Source organism: Leuciscus leuciscus, assembly GCF_965113295.1.
Source record: "Leuciscus leuciscus genome assembly, chromosome: 24".
In the NCBI taxonomy this organism is placed as follows: domain Eukaryota; kingdom Metazoa; phylum Chordata; class Actinopteri; order Cypriniformes; family Leuciscidae; genus Leuciscus; species Leuciscus leuciscus.
The window spans coordinates 24,532,067-24,548,759 of record NC_138723.1 but is presented as its reverse complement, the minus strand read 5'-3'; the positions used below and the strand labels follow the sequence as shown (position 1 = coordinate 24,548,759).

The 16,693-nt window shown below is 38.6% G+C and overlaps 1 protein-coding gene across 3 annotated transcripts in view; it reads right to left on the bottom strand.

The window, feature by feature from the left end:
- Positions 1-1,932: 1,932 nt before the first annotated feature.
- LOC309489648 (myosin heavy chain, fast skeletal muscle-like) overlaps positions 1,933-16,693 on the bottom strand; it is a gene marked incomplete at its 5' end in the record, with an annotated part of 33,793 nt that continues 19,032 nt past the window's right edge. The window contains 40 exons of one of the 3 annotated variants that reach the window (XM_082158513.1): positions 1,933-2,084; positions 2,226-2,357; positions 2,474-2,569; positions 2,659-2,763; positions 2,875-3,045; positions 3,134-3,259; positions 5,597-5,800; positions 5,921-6,229; positions 6,335-6,459; positions 6,551-6,716; positions 6,812-6,995; positions 7,082-7,278; positions 7,489-7,607; positions 7,810-7,936; positions 8,012-8,401; positions 8,507-8,597; positions 8,681-8,826; positions 8,920-9,096; positions 9,202-9,444; positions 10,366-10,621; positions 10,727-10,863; positions 10,969-11,092; positions 11,187-11,304; positions 11,395-11,482; positions 11,573-11,637; positions 11,737-12,037; positions 12,129-12,299; positions 12,384-12,533; positions 12,630-12,748; positions 12,900-13,038; positions 13,120-13,223; positions 13,305-13,403; positions 13,497-13,560; positions 13,672-13,764; positions 13,919-14,030; positions 14,202-14,229; positions 14,333-14,489; positions 14,574-14,717; positions 14,812-15,030; positions 15,559-15,610. In XM_082158513.1, the coding sequence (XP_082014639.1) occupies positions 2,070-2,084; positions 2,226-2,357; positions 2,474-2,569; positions 2,659-2,763; positions 2,875-3,045; positions 3,134-3,259; positions 5,597-5,800; positions 5,921-6,229; positions 6,335-6,459; positions 6,551-6,716; positions 6,812-6,995; positions 7,082-7,278; positions 7,489-7,607; positions 7,810-7,936; positions 8,012-8,401; positions 8,507-8,597; positions 8,681-8,826; positions 8,920-9,096; positions 9,202-9,444; positions 10,366-10,621; positions 10,727-10,863; positions 10,969-11,092; positions 11,187-11,304; positions 11,395-11,482; positions 11,573-11,637; positions 11,737-12,037; positions 12,129-12,299; positions 12,384-12,533; positions 12,630-12,748; positions 12,900-13,038; positions 13,120-13,223; positions 13,305-13,403; positions 13,497-13,560; positions 13,672-13,764; positions 13,919-14,030; positions 14,202-14,229; positions 14,333-14,489; positions 14,574-14,717; positions 14,812-15,018 (5,799 nt within the window). In that variant the 3' untranslated portion in view covers positions 1,933-2,069. Of the gene's footprint in view, positions 2,085-2,225; positions 2,358-2,473; positions 2,570-2,658; positions 2,764-2,874; positions 3,046-3,133; positions 3,260-5,596; positions 5,801-5,920; positions 6,230-6,334; positions 6,460-6,550; positions 6,717-6,811; positions 6,996-7,081; positions 7,279-7,488; positions 7,608-7,809; positions 7,937-8,011; positions 8,402-8,506; positions 8,598-8,680; positions 8,827-8,919; positions 9,097-9,201; positions 9,445-10,365; positions 10,622-10,726; positions 10,864-10,968; positions 11,093-11,186; positions 11,305-11,394; positions 11,483-11,572; positions 11,638-11,736; positions 12,038-12,128; positions 12,300-12,383; positions 12,534-12,629; positions 12,749-12,899; positions 13,224-13,304; positions 13,404-13,496; positions 13,561-13,671; positions 13,765-13,918; positions 14,031-14,201; positions 14,230-14,332; positions 14,490-14,573; positions 14,718-14,811; positions 15,031-15,558; positions 15,611-16,693 lie in introns of those variants that run through there. The other 2 variants (XM_082158512.1, XM_082158514.1) reach the window with 2 other exon arrangements.

Sequence of the window (16,693 nt, the reverse complement as noted above, 5' to 3'; positions counted from 1 at the left end):
AATCATATTGTCAAAGATAAAATCCTCCACATTTAATTTAATTTAATTTCCTACTGTATCGGAGAGAAATGCAGTAGCACGTTGATCTGCAGTCACGGGTCTTTCATGCGGAGACTCTCCTCATAGTCATATGCATAACAATGCATTTAGAAGTTAATGGGCAAAAAACGGATCTTTATAAAAGTTCACGTTGTTGTTGCAGATGAAATAACACGGATAACATTACATAAATATTTTTTATCAGCTTAACCATATGGGGTCGACAGCACGTTTTGCTGGATTTTTTTTCACATAGCAGCAAAGTAGACTTAAAATAGGCCTAATCCGTCATTTGTGGTCATACAGACTTAAGAAATATGAAAAAATAAACTGTAAAATGTCTACTTTTGTTTGTGTCCACTTACAATCGAATCAAAACATTGTGTTTTTGTAAAATAAAGAGAATAAACAGGGTATGCTTTCTGCCTCTCGGTCTCGTGAACTTTTTTTCTGGAGCGCATCTCTAAACAAAACTCAGCGAATACTAGCGACACTAGTCACACAGACATGAGCAATATATCTTTGTGAGCATTTAAGTTTCTGCTATTACATGTAAATTATTTATTTCAAAACGAAAACAAATATTCTGTTTATGTAATCTGTATGAAAAGAGAGAGATGTCAGTCATTCTGATGGCAACTCATTATCGCACGCAATTGAAACGCAAATGATCTGAGGCAATCCATGCAAACCTGTCAACGCCCACATCAGCTCGATAAAACACATCAAGTTGTATCAGATTAATGTACTTTACGTCTTCTTGCGACACTGTAAGGAATAATAATAGTGCAATAGTAATATAAAAAAAAAAATACCTTAGAAGTGCTGGTTGCGGTTTCATTTCGAGGAGCAACGGATCCAGCTGAGGATTGTGAATAGTTATTTATTTATTCTTAAGTGCTTTGCTCTAATCGCGATATAGTGTATGTAAACCGCAAAAAGACAGCCGCCAGACTAAAGGACCCCCCAAAAACGAGCGTCAAAGTTTGGTGTGCTGGTGATTCGTGAAATAGTCTAATCTAAAAAAGTCTAATTTCTTAACCAGTCAGGACATTTGGGCCTGATGGGTAAGGAGTAAGATTTGGTTTCTGATTGTATTACATCATAAACAGCTTGAACAACTGACTTTTTATTCTGACTGTGTTTTTTTTTGTTTTTTTAATTTTTTTTTATTTATTAATATTGGTACACACTGTGTTTTACTATACTTTTTGTCACTGTTTACACTCTTATTTGTGTTTATAATCAATAAAAAAACATGGGAGAAAAAATAAATAAAATGAAAATAAAACAGGTGGTGTGCCAAAGTTGTAGGCTGGGGATAGTTGTGGGTGGAGCGGCGATTCCACATGTAGGTGAATTTATGTCTACACTTCTGTGAAGCCCTGACTCTGCCCCAGTACAGTTTGTGTTAAGCCATCGCAAGTCTGGTTGTTTGATGAGAAAGAGATGAAATGTAGTTGAAATAAACGCGTTAAGAATCCAAACAGCTGTTGCAGAGGAGGAGGACTATTATTCTGTTGAGAGGAACCATAGAGAGGAACTGATGAACAACTGACGGCACGGTTTGATGTCTCGTTGACCAATCAGCGGAAAAATGGGCGTTTCATTCCCGCTCAAATGTAGAGATGAATAAGCTGATTGTTTTCAACCCCAGAACGTAAAAACGAAATATCAAGCCAAAATCTTTTCTTTTTTTAAATGATAAATGAAAAAGGCGCAGTGTTCTATATTTCTTTCAATATTAAGTAAAAAAGTGAATGTTCGGAAGATATCGTGTTATTCCTGACAAAGCTATTATGTACTTTTATAACTTTAGAAATATTTCAGTACTTAAGTGATAATGTCATTATTTTGATCAATTCATTATTTGTTATTTATTTGTGAGTAACATTCCTCTAAAGATCACTCTAAAACAAATGTTTGCACATGGTAAGGACAGATTTATTTCAAAAAGAATTTTAAAAGTAATTCTACAGAACAATCATATTATATGACTTCAGTAGAGGCTCCCTTTGGGTTTGGGGGTTTCACTCTTCTTTGGCCTAAAACAAAATGAAGCACATTCATAAGTCATGTAAGTAATCAGTACATTTTCAAGAATAAGCTGAATACTACATATGTTTCTACTCTGTAAATGTGAGAACGCATCTACTGAGTACAGACTCTGAAATTATGCAACTGACCTTTCCAGCATCACGGCTCTTTACTCTGAGCTTGTTGACCTGAGACTCAGAAATGTCAGCACGCTCCTCAGCCTCCTCAAGCTCATGCTGCACCTTCCTCAACTTGGACAGGTGAGTGTTGGCTTGCTCCTCCTAAAGAGTAACATTTTTACCATGCTTGTAAACTAAGCTGTGGAGCAGCAGTGATATCTCACCAGTAAATAAATTACTAATTAATTAAAAATCAATGTGTAAAAATATATACATACCGCCTCCTCAGACTGCCTCTTGTAGACTTTGACCTTCAGCTGCAGCTTATCAACCAGATCCTGAAGTCTGTTGATGTTCTTCTTGTCCTCCTCAGTCTAAAAACAATTGCATAGATTTATTCTAAATATTTGACTATAAATGCATGTATGAATGACTCAATGGATTTAGTCAGACATGGTCATACCTGATAAGAGAGCTCTTTCACTCTCCTCTCATATTTGCGGACACCCTTAACAGCATCAGCTCCACGTCTCTGCTCAGCTTCAACTTCAGCCTCAAGCTCACGGACCTTTGATAGCACATAAAAATTCTCAGACAAGTACAAGTGTAGTCATTGGGAACCTGAAATAATGCTTTAATTTTAAAATGATGTTTGTTGTGATCCCTTAAAAGTTCTCACCCTGCTCTCCAACTTCTGGAGTTGTTTCTTTCCTCCTTTCATGGCCAGACTCTCAGCCTCATCCAGACGGTGCTGCAGGTCCTTCACTGTGACCTCCAGATTCTTCTTCATCCTCTCAAGGTGAGAACTGGTGTCCTGCTCCTTCTTCAGCTCTTCTGCCATCATTGCAGCCTTTTGCATTAATACAGAAAGTCATTAGATCCACATTTTTCAAGTACGGAAACATCTTTTGAAACATTTGGCAGCTACTGTTGCTCACATCAGTGATGGCCTTCTTGGCTTTCTCCTCTGCATTTCTGGCTTCCTGTACAGTGTCATCAACTTCACTCTGGACCTGAACAAGGTCAGCCTCAAGCTTCTTCTTGGTGTTCAGGAGACTTGTGTTCTACAAAATTAAAAGCAATAGTTTAACCATTTTGAAAGATGCTCTCAATTTCCTTCATTGTAAGTAGGGATTCTCCGATCAGTATTTTTGCAGCCGATCCTGATCATTCAGGCTTTACATAAAATGTAAGCTCTCTGTTGACTCCTTTCACCCTGAAAGGCATTTTTAATGATTTCACATCTAAGTGGCATACTTTTTCATGCTTGACATAATTATTAGAAAGTATACATGACATGTCATAAAATCAAGTTTGAGCTTGTTCACAATCATGTCAACTGCATCTGATCCAAATTCTGTGTTGAAATCTCAAAGCAATCAAAAGTTATGGCATTTAGAACCATGGTAGCCTTTTATCAAAAGTCCCAAAACCTCTCCAACCAAGTGATCTGAGTGTTTTACTGAACATAAGAACTACTTACATGTGTAAATGCCACAAAGCATAAAAATATTTATAATAACATAGAATAAGTAACAAGCAATAAGATCCCGAATGATGACTGATGATCTTCCAGCGCTGTTTCAGCTGTGCGCTCCAATTCTATGGCACACAGTAAATCTCCTGTCAATCTGAGCGATCAAACCAATCAAAGTGCGCTCCACATCATCTCTACCCACCATACCCAAGATCCAGTTTCCATTTTTTTTACTTTCAAATGACAATGGAAAAACTGCATCATTATCGCGACACAATCAGATCCTGGAAGTCCTATAGCCTAAGCCAAGGAGCATGTCATGTTACTCCATACGGATTTTCTTAAGAGCTACGCATCATGTTATGTTGTGTGGGCTCATTTGAATCGAGACAGCCTGTTCTCAATAAAGATGTGTGATTTACTATGTTTTACTGATGTTTCGCGAAGTTGCAAAACAAAACGTGGCACAAAAGCCTCATCTGTATACTGTTTACATGTTTACAACATTACTGTTTACCATTTTTATGGTATTATGTCAATAAATTGCGATCGGTTTGTGAAATTGGCCAAATTTAGAGACTACCGATAGACTATCGGCCGATACCAATCTGCGGCTGATCGATCAATGCATCCTTAATTATAAGAAACAAAATGCCCTTACTGGACAAACCAGGGACCTATGCAAGGATTCTGTTCGTGGACTTTAGTTCTGCCTTCAACACCATCGTCCCATCACTGCTCCAGACCAAACTGACCCAGCTCTCTGTCCCTAGCTCCATCTGTCAATGGATCACCAGCTTTCTGACAGACAGACAACAGCTAGTCAGAATGAGCAAAATCACGTCCGACAGCCGCACCATCAGCACCGGTGCTCCACAGGGATGTGTTCTCTCACCACTGCTCTTCTCCCTGTACACAAATGACTGCACCTCTAAAGACACCTCTGTCAAGCTCCTGAAGTTTGCGGACGACACTACTGTTATCGGACTCATCCGGAACGGTGACGAGTCTGCGTACAGACAGGAGGTGGAGCAGCTGGCTCTTTGGTGCAGTTATAACAACCTGGAGCTGAACACGCTCAAAACAGTGGAGATGATCGTGGACTTCAGGAGAAACCCCCCTGCACTCCCTTCACTCACCATCATGGACAGCACTGTGACTGCAGTAGAGTCATTCAGGTTCCTGGGCACCACCATCTCTCAGGATCTGAAGTGGGACACTCACATAGACTCTATTGTGAAGAAAGCCCAACAGAGACTGTACTTCCTGCGTCAGCTGAGGAAATTCAACCTGCCACAGGAGCTGCTCGTACAGTTCTACTCAGCTGTCATCCAGTCCATCCTCTGCACTTCCATCACCGTCTGGTTCGGCTCTGCTACCAAAACCGACCTCCGTAGACTACAGCGGATAGTTCGGACTGCTGAGCGAATCACTGGCACTACCCTTCCCACACTCAAAGTACTGCACTCATCCAGAGTGAGTAAAAGGGCTCGCAAAATCACTCTGGACCCGTCACACCCAGCACACTTTCTGTTTGAACTGTTACCGTCTGGTCGACGCTACAGAGCACCGAGCACAAAAACAACCAGACACAGGAAAAGTTTCTTTCCCCAGGCCATCTACCTCATGAACACTTAAATGTTCCCCTACTGTTGAACAAACATGTGCAATACTTCCCTCAGACATTTCATTATAGCACCTTATAACTTTATATATATTTATAATTTATAATCTTTTATTTTTATTTTATTTTTATTTTTTCTATTTTTTATTTATACCTATGTTACTTGTCACTTGTCTTGTCACTTTATATTGTATGTGTACTGGAAGCTACTGTCACCAAGACAAATTCCTCGTATGCGCAAGCATACTTGGCAATAAAGCTCTTTCTGATTCTGATTCTGATTCTGATTCTGATTCTTACTTGAGAGTGCAGCAGCCCAACACGCTCACTGATATCCACCAGCTCTTGTTCAGCCACTTTGCGGCCTCTTTCTGTCTGCTCCAGAGCAGCTCTCAGCTCCTCAATCTCAGACTGCATCAGAGTGTTTCTGCGCTCCACCATGGCCACCTGCTCCTTCATGTCTTCCTGTCCTCTCTGGGCATCATCAAGGTGCAGTTGGGCATCCTGAACATAACAATAGCTTTAGAATAAGCTTTCAATGTGCTTTCTGGTGACCTTAACCTAACAAAAGTTAGATTATACAAACATATTACTACATCCCAAAGTCGAACAGAAGTCAAATACCTTGAGTTGTCCCTGAACGTTCCTGAGCTGTTTCTGGGCCTCAGCAGCCTGGCGATTGGCGTGGCTCAGCTGAATCTCCATCTCATTAAGGTCTCCCTCCATCTTCTTCTTGATTCTCAGGGCATCATTCCTGCTCCTGACTTCAGAGTCCAGAGTGCCCTGCATGGATTCAATGACTCTCTGGCTGTTCCTCTTGATCTGCTCCATCTCCTCATCCTTCTCTGCAAGCTTCCTGTCAATCTCACTTTTGACCTGATTTAGCTCAAGCTGGACACGAAGAATCTTGGACTCCTCATGCTCCAGGGTGCCCTATGAAATATAAAAACAACATGTAATTTCAGAATTAAAATAATATTTTAACAACACAGTAAAATGGTTTGAGCAAGAATGACATATTAATCTCCAGATACTCACTTCGGCCTCTTCCAGGGCCGTCTGAATCTCTGACTTCTCAGTCTCCACTGTCTTCTTGGCCTTTTCCAGTTCATGGATGCTCTTACCAGTCTCACCTAACTGCTCTGTCAGATCTGAAATCTCCTCTACAAGTTATAAAGAAAATATTATCAACATAAATATATTGTGAATCACTACATCTAATTAATAAGTCGCTTTGGATATCTCGAATCTTACGCTGCAGATTCTTGTTCTCTCTCTTGAGGGTCTCCAGCTGATCCAGACTCTCCTCATAGGAGTTCTTCATCTTGAACAGTTCAGTACTGAGTGAACGAGCCTCTTTCTGGGCACCTTCCAGCTCTGCCTGACCTTCCTCATATTTCTGCTTCCATTCTGCCAGGACCTTTGGTCCAGATATTTCAGGGTCAGGTTTCATATGTAACATGTTGAACAAAGCCCATTCTGGCCATGCTTTTAAAAAAGAGAAATTGATTGTACCTTGTCAAAGTTTCTCTGCTTCTTGTCAAGGTTGGCAGCCAAACCATTGGCTCTCTCCACATCAATCATGAGGTCCTCCACCTCACCCTGGAGTCTCTGTTTGGTCTTCTCCAGAGATGCACATTTAGAGTTTACTGCCTCAACTTGTTCCTCTGCCTCTTGCAGACGCTGAGCCAGCTTCTTTCTGTTATATTTTTTGTAACATTTAGTCAGAAGATGCATGCAATTGTACAAATTATTAACACATATCACTTCTTTTGATGTTCATACTTGGACTCTTCAAGCTCCTCAGTGCGCTGGATGGCATCAGTTTCATATTTGGTTCTCCACTGAGCAACCTCACTGTTGGCCTTTGACATTCCCCGCTGCAGCTCAGCCTTTGCCTCCTGCTCTTCCTCAAACTGCTCACGGAGCAGGTCACAGTCATGACGGGCAGATTGCACAGCATGGGCCAGTGCGTTCTTAGCCTAAAGGACAAAGTCACATAATATGTACATTAATTCATTTAGCTGACACTTTTATCCAAAGCAACTTACTAATTAGCAATACAAAATGTGATAGCTTTATTGTATTACATTAGCTTTGTTGTATAGTGTTGTGTTAAGTTTTTTGCATTATATTAGCTTTGTTGTGTAGTAAGTGGAAATTATGTGTTTGTTTTCATTATGCTATATTACCTTAACCTCCTCTTCAATATGCCTCTTAAGCTCCTCGATTTGCTGAGTGAAAGCTTGTTTGCCTCTGGTGAGCTGAGAAACCAGAGCCTCCTTCTCTTCCAGCTGACGGCCAAACTCACCTGTATAGATTTAAATTCACTGTGTCAGATTGTGCTGTCTCTATCAGTTACTATTAAAACAAACTCTTGGAAAGCAAAATGTAAATAAGTGTGTTTTCTTCTGATAAGACTGTCAGAAATTCAGTGCTATATATAATCTTAATACACCACACCCAGTTACTGTTGGAATGCTATTAATTTATTCATGATTGTCATTAGTTACCATTTTCAGTTTGAAGTCTTGCTCTATGAGCACTGAGGTCATTTAACTGGCGAATATTCTCATCATTCTTGGATTTTATTTCACTAAGTTGGTCCTCAAGTGTGCGGCACATCTTCTCAAGATTGCCCTGCAAATACAAAAGTCATTAGATAATTGAAAAACTTCAACATGTTATGTATTCTTTAAACATAAAATGTCCTACTTTTCCTTTGGCAACAGCTTCCATGTTGCTGGAAAGATCATCAATCTCCATTTTGAATTCGCTCTTCTCTTTCTCAAGCTTCTGCTTGACACGCTGCAGGTTGTCGATTTGCTCTCCCAGCTCGGCCACACTGTCTGCCTGCTTCTTGCGGAGGGCAGCAGCAGTAGCTTCATGCTGGAGGGTGGACTCTTCAAGATCACGACGCAGCTTCTGGAATTCAGCTTCACGCTTCTTATTCATCTCGATCTGAGCAGAAGTGGCTCCTCCAGCCTCCTCAAGCCTCTCACTGATCTCCTCAAGTTCCCTGGAGAGATCAGCTCTCTGCTTCTCAACCTTGGCACGAGCAGCGCGCTCAGCCTCAATCTCTTCCTCCAGTTCCTCAATGCGGGCCTATAGTGGCAAGTAGTTCATTCGATTTTTATTGTTCATTGTTTATTGTTTTATTGTTTATTGTTTAATTATATTGATCGTAATGTTGAAAAAATCTCAAAATACCTGAAGCTCCTTGATCTTCTTCTGGAGTTGAGCACCCAGAGATTGTTCATCTTCTATCTTGCTAAGCAGCTGGCTTGTTTCAAAGTCTTTCCTGTGGGTGTTCAACAATAAGTGGTTTGCAAAACAAAAACAAAACTTAAAATGATGTTTTCAAAGATTTCCTGCTTTAATTACTTTTTTATTTTCTCCTCTGATTGCTGCTTGTCATTCTCCAGGTCCATGATGGACTCTTGGGCTAATTTCAGGTCTCCTTCAAGCTTTCTCTTGGCTCTCTCCAGGTCCATGCGGAGCTTCTTCTCTTGTTCAAGGGAACCCTCAAGCTACAGGACAATGATAAATAAAATATGTTCACAGAAAAAAAAAAAAAAAAGCTAATTTGATGAATTAATAACATGTTTAGATTATCAACTCACATCATCAACTTGCTGCTCAAGCTTTGTCTTGGATTTGGTCAGGGTGTTGACTTTGTCCTCCTCGGCCTGAAGATCATCCAGTGTCTGTTGATGTGACTCTTGGAGGGCTTTCTTCTCCTTCGTAAGCTTGGCAATGCTCTCATCCTGAGCTGCCATTTCCTCTGTCAAGTTCTTCACCTGTGTGATTTTTGTTCCAAATAAGCTTATATTTTACACTTCATTTTCTATATCAACACATAAAACAGAGATTAAATCTAATCTTAAACCAACTCAATCTCCAACCTTATTCTCAGTGGCATGTTTCTCCTTCTCCACTTTAGCCAAGGTGAGCTCCAAGTCATCAATGTCTTTCTTCAGCTCAGAGCACTCATCCTCCAGTTTCCTCTTCTTGGCTGTCAGTTCAGCATTGATTTCTTCCTCATCCTCCAATCTCTCAGTTGTCTCTTTGAGTTTAGCTTCAAGCTGGATTTTGCTTTTGATCAGACCCTCACACCTCTCCTCAGCATCTGAGAGATTCTCAGATTCCTGTTAAGAAAATAGGTTGCTATATCATTGGAAACCACATTGCTCATTTTAACGTGTCAGACTGCAACTCATACTGTGTGTGAAGAAAATCTCTCTTGTGTTAAATTTAGGGCAAGTTAACGCGACAATAATGCTTTAACAGTAAAAAAAAAAAAATTGTGACTTTAATGTAGGCTTTATTTGACGCTATGAATCACCTGTAGGTCAAGCGAGGGTTGCCAGATCTACGGTTTTTCCCTACAGCAAACATTATTTGTAGCTCCTCCCATCCAATAATAGACAAAATAAGTATATTCTTTCACTTTAATATATCTCGAAAAACATGCATGAATCTCAGAAGGTATTCTGATTTCATATATATATGAAAGATACAGTATACAACTTACTGAAATCCGTATCATGACTCATAATCACTCAATCTGGGTTTCAACCACGGAAAGATGTCAATAAAACAGCTTGTGAACAATATCACTTAATTTTACATTTACCTCAGGAAAGTTATCAAGTTGTCACTCACAGTTTGTTAATTAGCTATAAAAACACTAGAGTAAGAGCTTATTTACTGTTAATTATATATGTATGTTTGAATAAATTCGCCATGAAGTGTTTATAAAAACTACCATATAACTGAGTTGTACAAACATTTCAGCTTTTATTTGAGTGTAAATAGCCTATTATATCTGGATATAAATAGCAGTTGAATATAATAGCTCTGTTGTTAATTTAAAATGATAATTTTATAGTGTACCAAATGAGAAGGTTCTCTGTATTGTTTGCAGCATTATTTGGGAGAGATTTTTTTTCCTTAAGAAAAATCGAATTATTGGTATCAGTACTGGCATCGGCCGATATCGTTCTGAATAATCAGCTATCGGTATCAGCAGAGAAATTTATTATCGGTGCATCTCAAAAAATACTCACAGATGCTACTTGTAGCTGTAGATCATTTTTCTCTTGCAGCAGTGATACCATCTTCTCTTCAAGTTCCTTCTTTTTGGCTTCAGCCTTGGCAAGATCTTCTTTGCATTTTACAAAGTCCTCTTTCATGTTTGCCAGCTCTTTCTCAGTTTCGGCACTCTTCAGTAGAGGCTTAACCTTGTAGTAAACCTTCATCCATGGCCAGTGTTTGACATTCATGAATGAACGGATGTTGTATTGGATGGTGTAAATGGACTCCCTGTGAAAAATTCATCATTAAATGCCATAATCATTATAATTATATAAATTATAATTTCTTTCCACAGTTATTGTTGATGTCATCTTTACTAATTATAATACTCACCTCCTTTCCATCATCTTCACAAATTCCCTCCTCATCACGTAGCCACGGCAGAGAGCCTGAGTCATTGTGACCAGAGCAGCCAATTTCTCATCACGCATCTCCTCAAGAGTACCCAGAAGACCAGCTTTGAAGAACACCTGAATTTATGTAAAACAGTAAATAAAAAAATATTGATTTAACCTGTATAAGCTAAATGACCATGATCACCGAATCTTTGAAATTTGTAAAGCTAAATAATGAACCTTTGTGGTTCCAAATCTGTACTCGTCATGATTAACGTCGATGGATCCCAGGAGTTTCTCACTGGCCTTCTTGTTATCCATAAACTGTCCCTCTGGGATAACACTGGCATTCAGCACCTTGTATCTATGGAAGATGGGAAGATTTATCTAAATGATTTATATCTTCTAATAAAGAGTCTCCAACAGGAAATTGTATTTTCATGTGGTGTCATTTATACCTCTGTTTGAAGTCACCATAGAGGATTCTGCTGGGGAAGCCCTTTCTGCAGATTCTGATACCCTCCAGAACACCGTTACACCTCAGCTGGTGGATAACCAGGAAGTTCTCCATGAGACCTATAACGAAGTTTACACCATTAACTTGGTAAATTAATTTCATCATATAAATTGAGTGGCAGAATATCTGTAAACTTTTTAATACTTTACCTGGAGTCTTGGACTCGTTGGGAATCAGGCAACGCACAAAGTGAGGGTGAGTGCTCCTCAAGTTGGTCATGAGTTTGCCCAAGTTCTCCTGTGGAGAATAGAAAAGTGTTACCATGCTTTGTATTTCTCTTTTTCTTCAAATACAGAAATATTGCTGTGAGGTCATCTCTATACATACCCTGAACTGGGAGGACACAGTCTGCATGGAGCCACCCTTCTTCTTGCCTCCTTTTTTACCAGCCTCTATTGAGATAAATATACAAAAGAAAGTATAAATGCAAAAACAAGAAAGTTAGTTCAAAACTTAATCAAAGTTTGGTTAAATAGATTTTTTTTCTTTACCCTCAACAACAGGTGGGTAGAGAGTAGCCAGCAGTTTGACAGAAGACTTCTGGTAGAGCTGCACAGCAGACTCATTCAGTGGATCCTTGTTCTTGTCCAGCCAGCCAGAAATGTTGTAGTCCACAGTTCCAGCGTAGTGAACCAGGGAGAAGTGGGCTTCAGCCTTGCCTTTGACAGGCTTTGGTTTCTGGAAAGCATTGCTCTTCCCAAGATGCTGATCATATAACTTGTTCTTGAAGGAAGTGTCTGAAGCCTTGGGGAACATGCACTCCTCTTCAAGGATGGAGAAGATACCCATGGGCTGTTTATAAAAGAATGTTGTTTAAGTATTACAATTTTAAGATTTCAAGCATAGAAATTAGAAATGAATAAGTTCATAAACCAGTAAAAACCTTCTCAATGAGCTCAATGCAAGCAGCCAAGTCCATGCCGAAGTCAATGAACTCCCAAATAATGCCTTCCTTCTTGTACTCCTCTTGCTCCAGCACAAACATGTGGTGGTTGAAAAACTGTTGCAGTTTCTCATTGGTGAAGTTGATACACAGCTGCTCCATGCTGTTGAACTGGATGAAGAAACAGAACCATTTACTGACTTCTGAATATCACTCAATGTTCCATTAAAAACGAGATAAAATAATCATTCTTACATCAAAGATCTCAAAGCCAGCAATATCCAGCACACCAATGAAGAAGTTTCTTTGTTGTTTTGTGTCCAACATCTGGTTGATACGAATGACCATCCACAAGAACATCCTCTCATAGATAGATTTGGCCAAGGCGCTAACAGAGTTGTACACCTGTAAGTAGAATAGAGTGGATATTTCATTCTGCTTCTGCAGTAATTAGCCAGAATTTGAGGTTAAACACATGGCATGCTGGAAATGTTACTATACCTGTGCCACGGTCTGGCCTTTGGTCACAAACTCATTTCCGACCTTGACTCTGGGGTAGCACAAAGCCTTCAGCATATCAGCAGAGTTCAAACCCAGAAGATAGGCAACTTTGTCAGCCTCTGCAATTAAAAAAGTTGCACAAAAATCCATCCCTTTTCTTGCCATGAAAACTAAATGAAAACCACCCTTTTCTTTGTGAAAATAGAAATAAGGATCTCTCCATTCAAAGCACTGCATGTTATGACACATATTAGTACAATTTAGTCTCACCCTCTGTGCCATCAGGCTCAGCCTGCTCCTCACGCTGCTTCTGCTTGAACTTCATGTTGCCATGATGAAGCACTGCTCCAGTGAACTTGTAGATCCCCATTTTCTCCTCATTAGTAAAGCCCAGAATGTCAATAGCAGTCTGAAAATTACAGAGAAGAATGCACTCTAGGATCTTTTCTGCCATATAAACATACAGTATGTCAATATTCAAATGACTCACATCAGTAGCAACCAGCTCCTCTTTATCATCAATGCTGGCCACTGTGATCTGACCCATACTGCACATAGGGTAGTCATAGGGGTTGCTGGTGATTAGCGTCATTTCTGTAAAATACACAGATTTTTAGAAACAGTGTCTTACAATATTATCTGGCATTTAACACTGAATGAAATGTGTGCACCTACCAAGCAGCTCAGGCTTATGGTTGGTCATCATCTGGTAGAAGATGTGGTAGCCTCTCTCATCTGGAAGCTGGAATGTCACTCTAGACTTCTCCAGCAGATCTGTTGAGAGAATGTACTTGAGTCACAATCATCTGAAGAGTGACAGATCAAGACAAATGTTCAGGGTGGATCAATGAAATCGTGTCCACCTACATGTCTCAATGTCAGCACTAGCCAGTTTTCCAGTGGTGCCGAAGTGAATTCTGATAAATTTACCCTGTTTGAAACAAAATGGCACAATACATAAATAATCTCTTTATATAAAACTCCATTAGTCAATCCAACACAATTGACTAACTTTATTGTAAATAAAAAGTGGTTTACTTACAAAACGAGAGGAGTTGTCATTTCTCACAGTCTTGGCATTACCATAAGCCTCAAGCAGAGGGTTGGCAGCAATGATCTGGTCCTCAAGAGAGCCCTGTGATGTTTGAAGGGTTTTCAGTTATTTTCAGTTATTTTCTATTTAATGACTAAACACTATTTATAGGCACTTCACAAATTCACATATCATGTGAGATCAGTGTAAATCACCATCATTCAAAATAAAATGTATGTAGTTTTATATATCATACCTGCATTTTGCCAGGAGTATCTTTCTTCTTTTCACCACCTGCCACTGCAACTGTGGCAAAGTACTGGATGACACGTTTGGTGTTCACAGTCTTTCCAGCACCAGATTCTCCACTGGTTTATGAGAGATTATAGAAAACAGAAGTTTAAAAGACATGTAGACTTTTCAAAGTATATTCAGAAGTTCATTCTTAAATTCTGTTTTGTAAATATCTCCATATAGACTTGCCATTTACATTATACTTAAATTTTTGTCATGGTCTGAGATTAAATGAAAATACTTACGTAATCAGGACAGACTGGTTTTCTCTATCTGTTGATTGTAATGTGTAAAATATCCGATAAATATTTCTTATATTAACATCATCAAATTCACCTTAATGAATTCTATAGAATTCAATTCCATAATGTCTTACCAGTCAGCATGAACTGATATGCGTTGTCAGAGACAGAGAAGATGTGGGGTGGGGCCTCCATACGCTTTTTGCCTCTGTAGGCAGACACCACTTCTGCATCATACACTGGGAGCCACTTGTAGGGGTTCACAGTTGCGCAGAAGAGTCCAGAGTAGGTCTGAAATGAGCAGAGACATGGTCAGATTGCAACAACACAGACCAAATGAACTTAAATGCTTTTGTTTGTTGTTTCAGAACTTACGTAGATCATCCATGCAGCATAACGCTCTTTGAGGTTATACAGCACAGAGGCTTCATTGAGATGGGTCATCATGGCCATGTCCTCAATCTTGTCATACTTGGGAGGATTCATTGGGTAGACGTCATCTTCCTTTACTGTTCTCTCCTTTAAATTTGATAAATTAGATATTAGATATAAAAGAAAACAATGTAATAAGTAATTTAATGAGCATCTACATTAAGTAGAAATTAAAACTTGCCTCCTTAGTGTCAAGCAAAATAACTGTGGCTTTGCCACCCTCTTTGCTCTTGACTGTTCCCTTGAGGTACAACTCTTTGGCATCAGCCACATAGCAGGCAGTCTTGGCATCAAACGGTTTGTTCTGAGCCTCAATTCTCTCCCTCTCAGGCTTACGAAGGTAAACGGCAGCCTTGCCATAAACGGCCATCTCAGCGTCCGTACTCATGGTGGCGGCTTACTAAAATTTGGATAAGAAACATTGACATGCTTTTTGAATCAATAAAATAAGTATTGATAATCAAACATACTGTCCACAAACAGTATTCATAGAGGGTCTCATGTAGTTAAGGTCTTTATAGAATATTAAAGTGAAAAGGCCTATTCAAATGTAAAAAGAGTGAACACAATAGTCCTTAATTTATGGCGTCTCTAATGAAATCATCTGTCACAATATGCATTTTGTTGATACATTATAATACATAAAAAACCGCATTAACAAATGAAACTAAACTTTTTCAACACTTATTTTTTTGTTTCAGTTATGTACCACATGTTACATCAGTTATATACCACAGTGTCCATATTTATAAAAAGTGTCAAGAGTCCCACTTAAAATCTGCCAATAGACAAGTATAAAATTCTTAAGTAATGTATCAATAAAAAAAACAGCACATCTACGATAAATACGTCTACATGCATCTGAAAACATGCTAATATTCAACCATGTCTTTTTAATGCAGTAATGCAGTGTGTTGCTACCACCTACCTTCCTCCTTTTGAAGACCAGATGAAATTTTAACACCCTGTAAAGGAATAAAAATAAAATAAAATAAATATACATTTGTCTATACATTTAGGCATATATGGTAATAATATCTTTTTAAAGACTTTTTCTGTCATATCAATTCACTTAGTATAATCTCATACTAATAACAACATCACATGCAAAGTATTTCAGCTTCTTACCACAAGCAGCAACTCCTCTAGGCTCCTATGAGACTGGCTGTGCTCTCCTCAAAACTTATATTGAGGTCAATTTGCACACTAAGCAGAGGCTATAAATGGATACGCTTTAGAGTCCTAATTTATGGTAAGAAGCTACACCTATTCTCAGTCATCAACAGATATGACATCATTTTACACATCAGTTATAGGTATCACATACATTTGACAATGCAATAGTTTGATAATGTGTCCGTAATTTAAATAAATTACATGATAGTCATAGTCATAATCATATATATTTTTTGAATTTACATATTTTTAAATATCTTTTTACATTTATACTTCATAAATATTTCATTTTTAATTGATTGACAAGAAAAAAATATCTATTGATTTTAATTTATGGGGAATTATTTTCAGTTGCAGATTAAATTGGAATAATATTAAAACAAACATATAAAGACACATTTGATATCTAATATTTTTCACAAAGTCAAGCACGTATAACAGAAATAGCCATATAAGTGATTGACTGCATGGAAGATCGCCATCCAAGCTGTCTCTTAAAAAAATACCATGAAAGTTCCCTCCCAGTGTATGAGTCTAGTGTCTATTTATACCTAATGTTTTTGATGGGTAGACTATATTACTCAATGAGGGGAAAGATTCAGTGATTTTTCCATTTGCTTTGTCGTGAACTGCTGTGTTTCCATTTTTATTTCTGTTTATTGCAATGTTTCCATATTTTAATGTTAGACATCTTTAAACTTAATTAGAAGTGGTACAATAATTTGGACTCATTCAAAGTTTATACTTTAAAGGGTTAGTTCACCCAAAAATGAAAATTCTGTCAGTAATTACTCACCCTTATGTTGTTCCAACCCCGTAAGACCTTTGTTCATCTTCGGAACACAAATTAAGATATTTTTGATTAAGTCTGAGAGCTGGCTCACTAC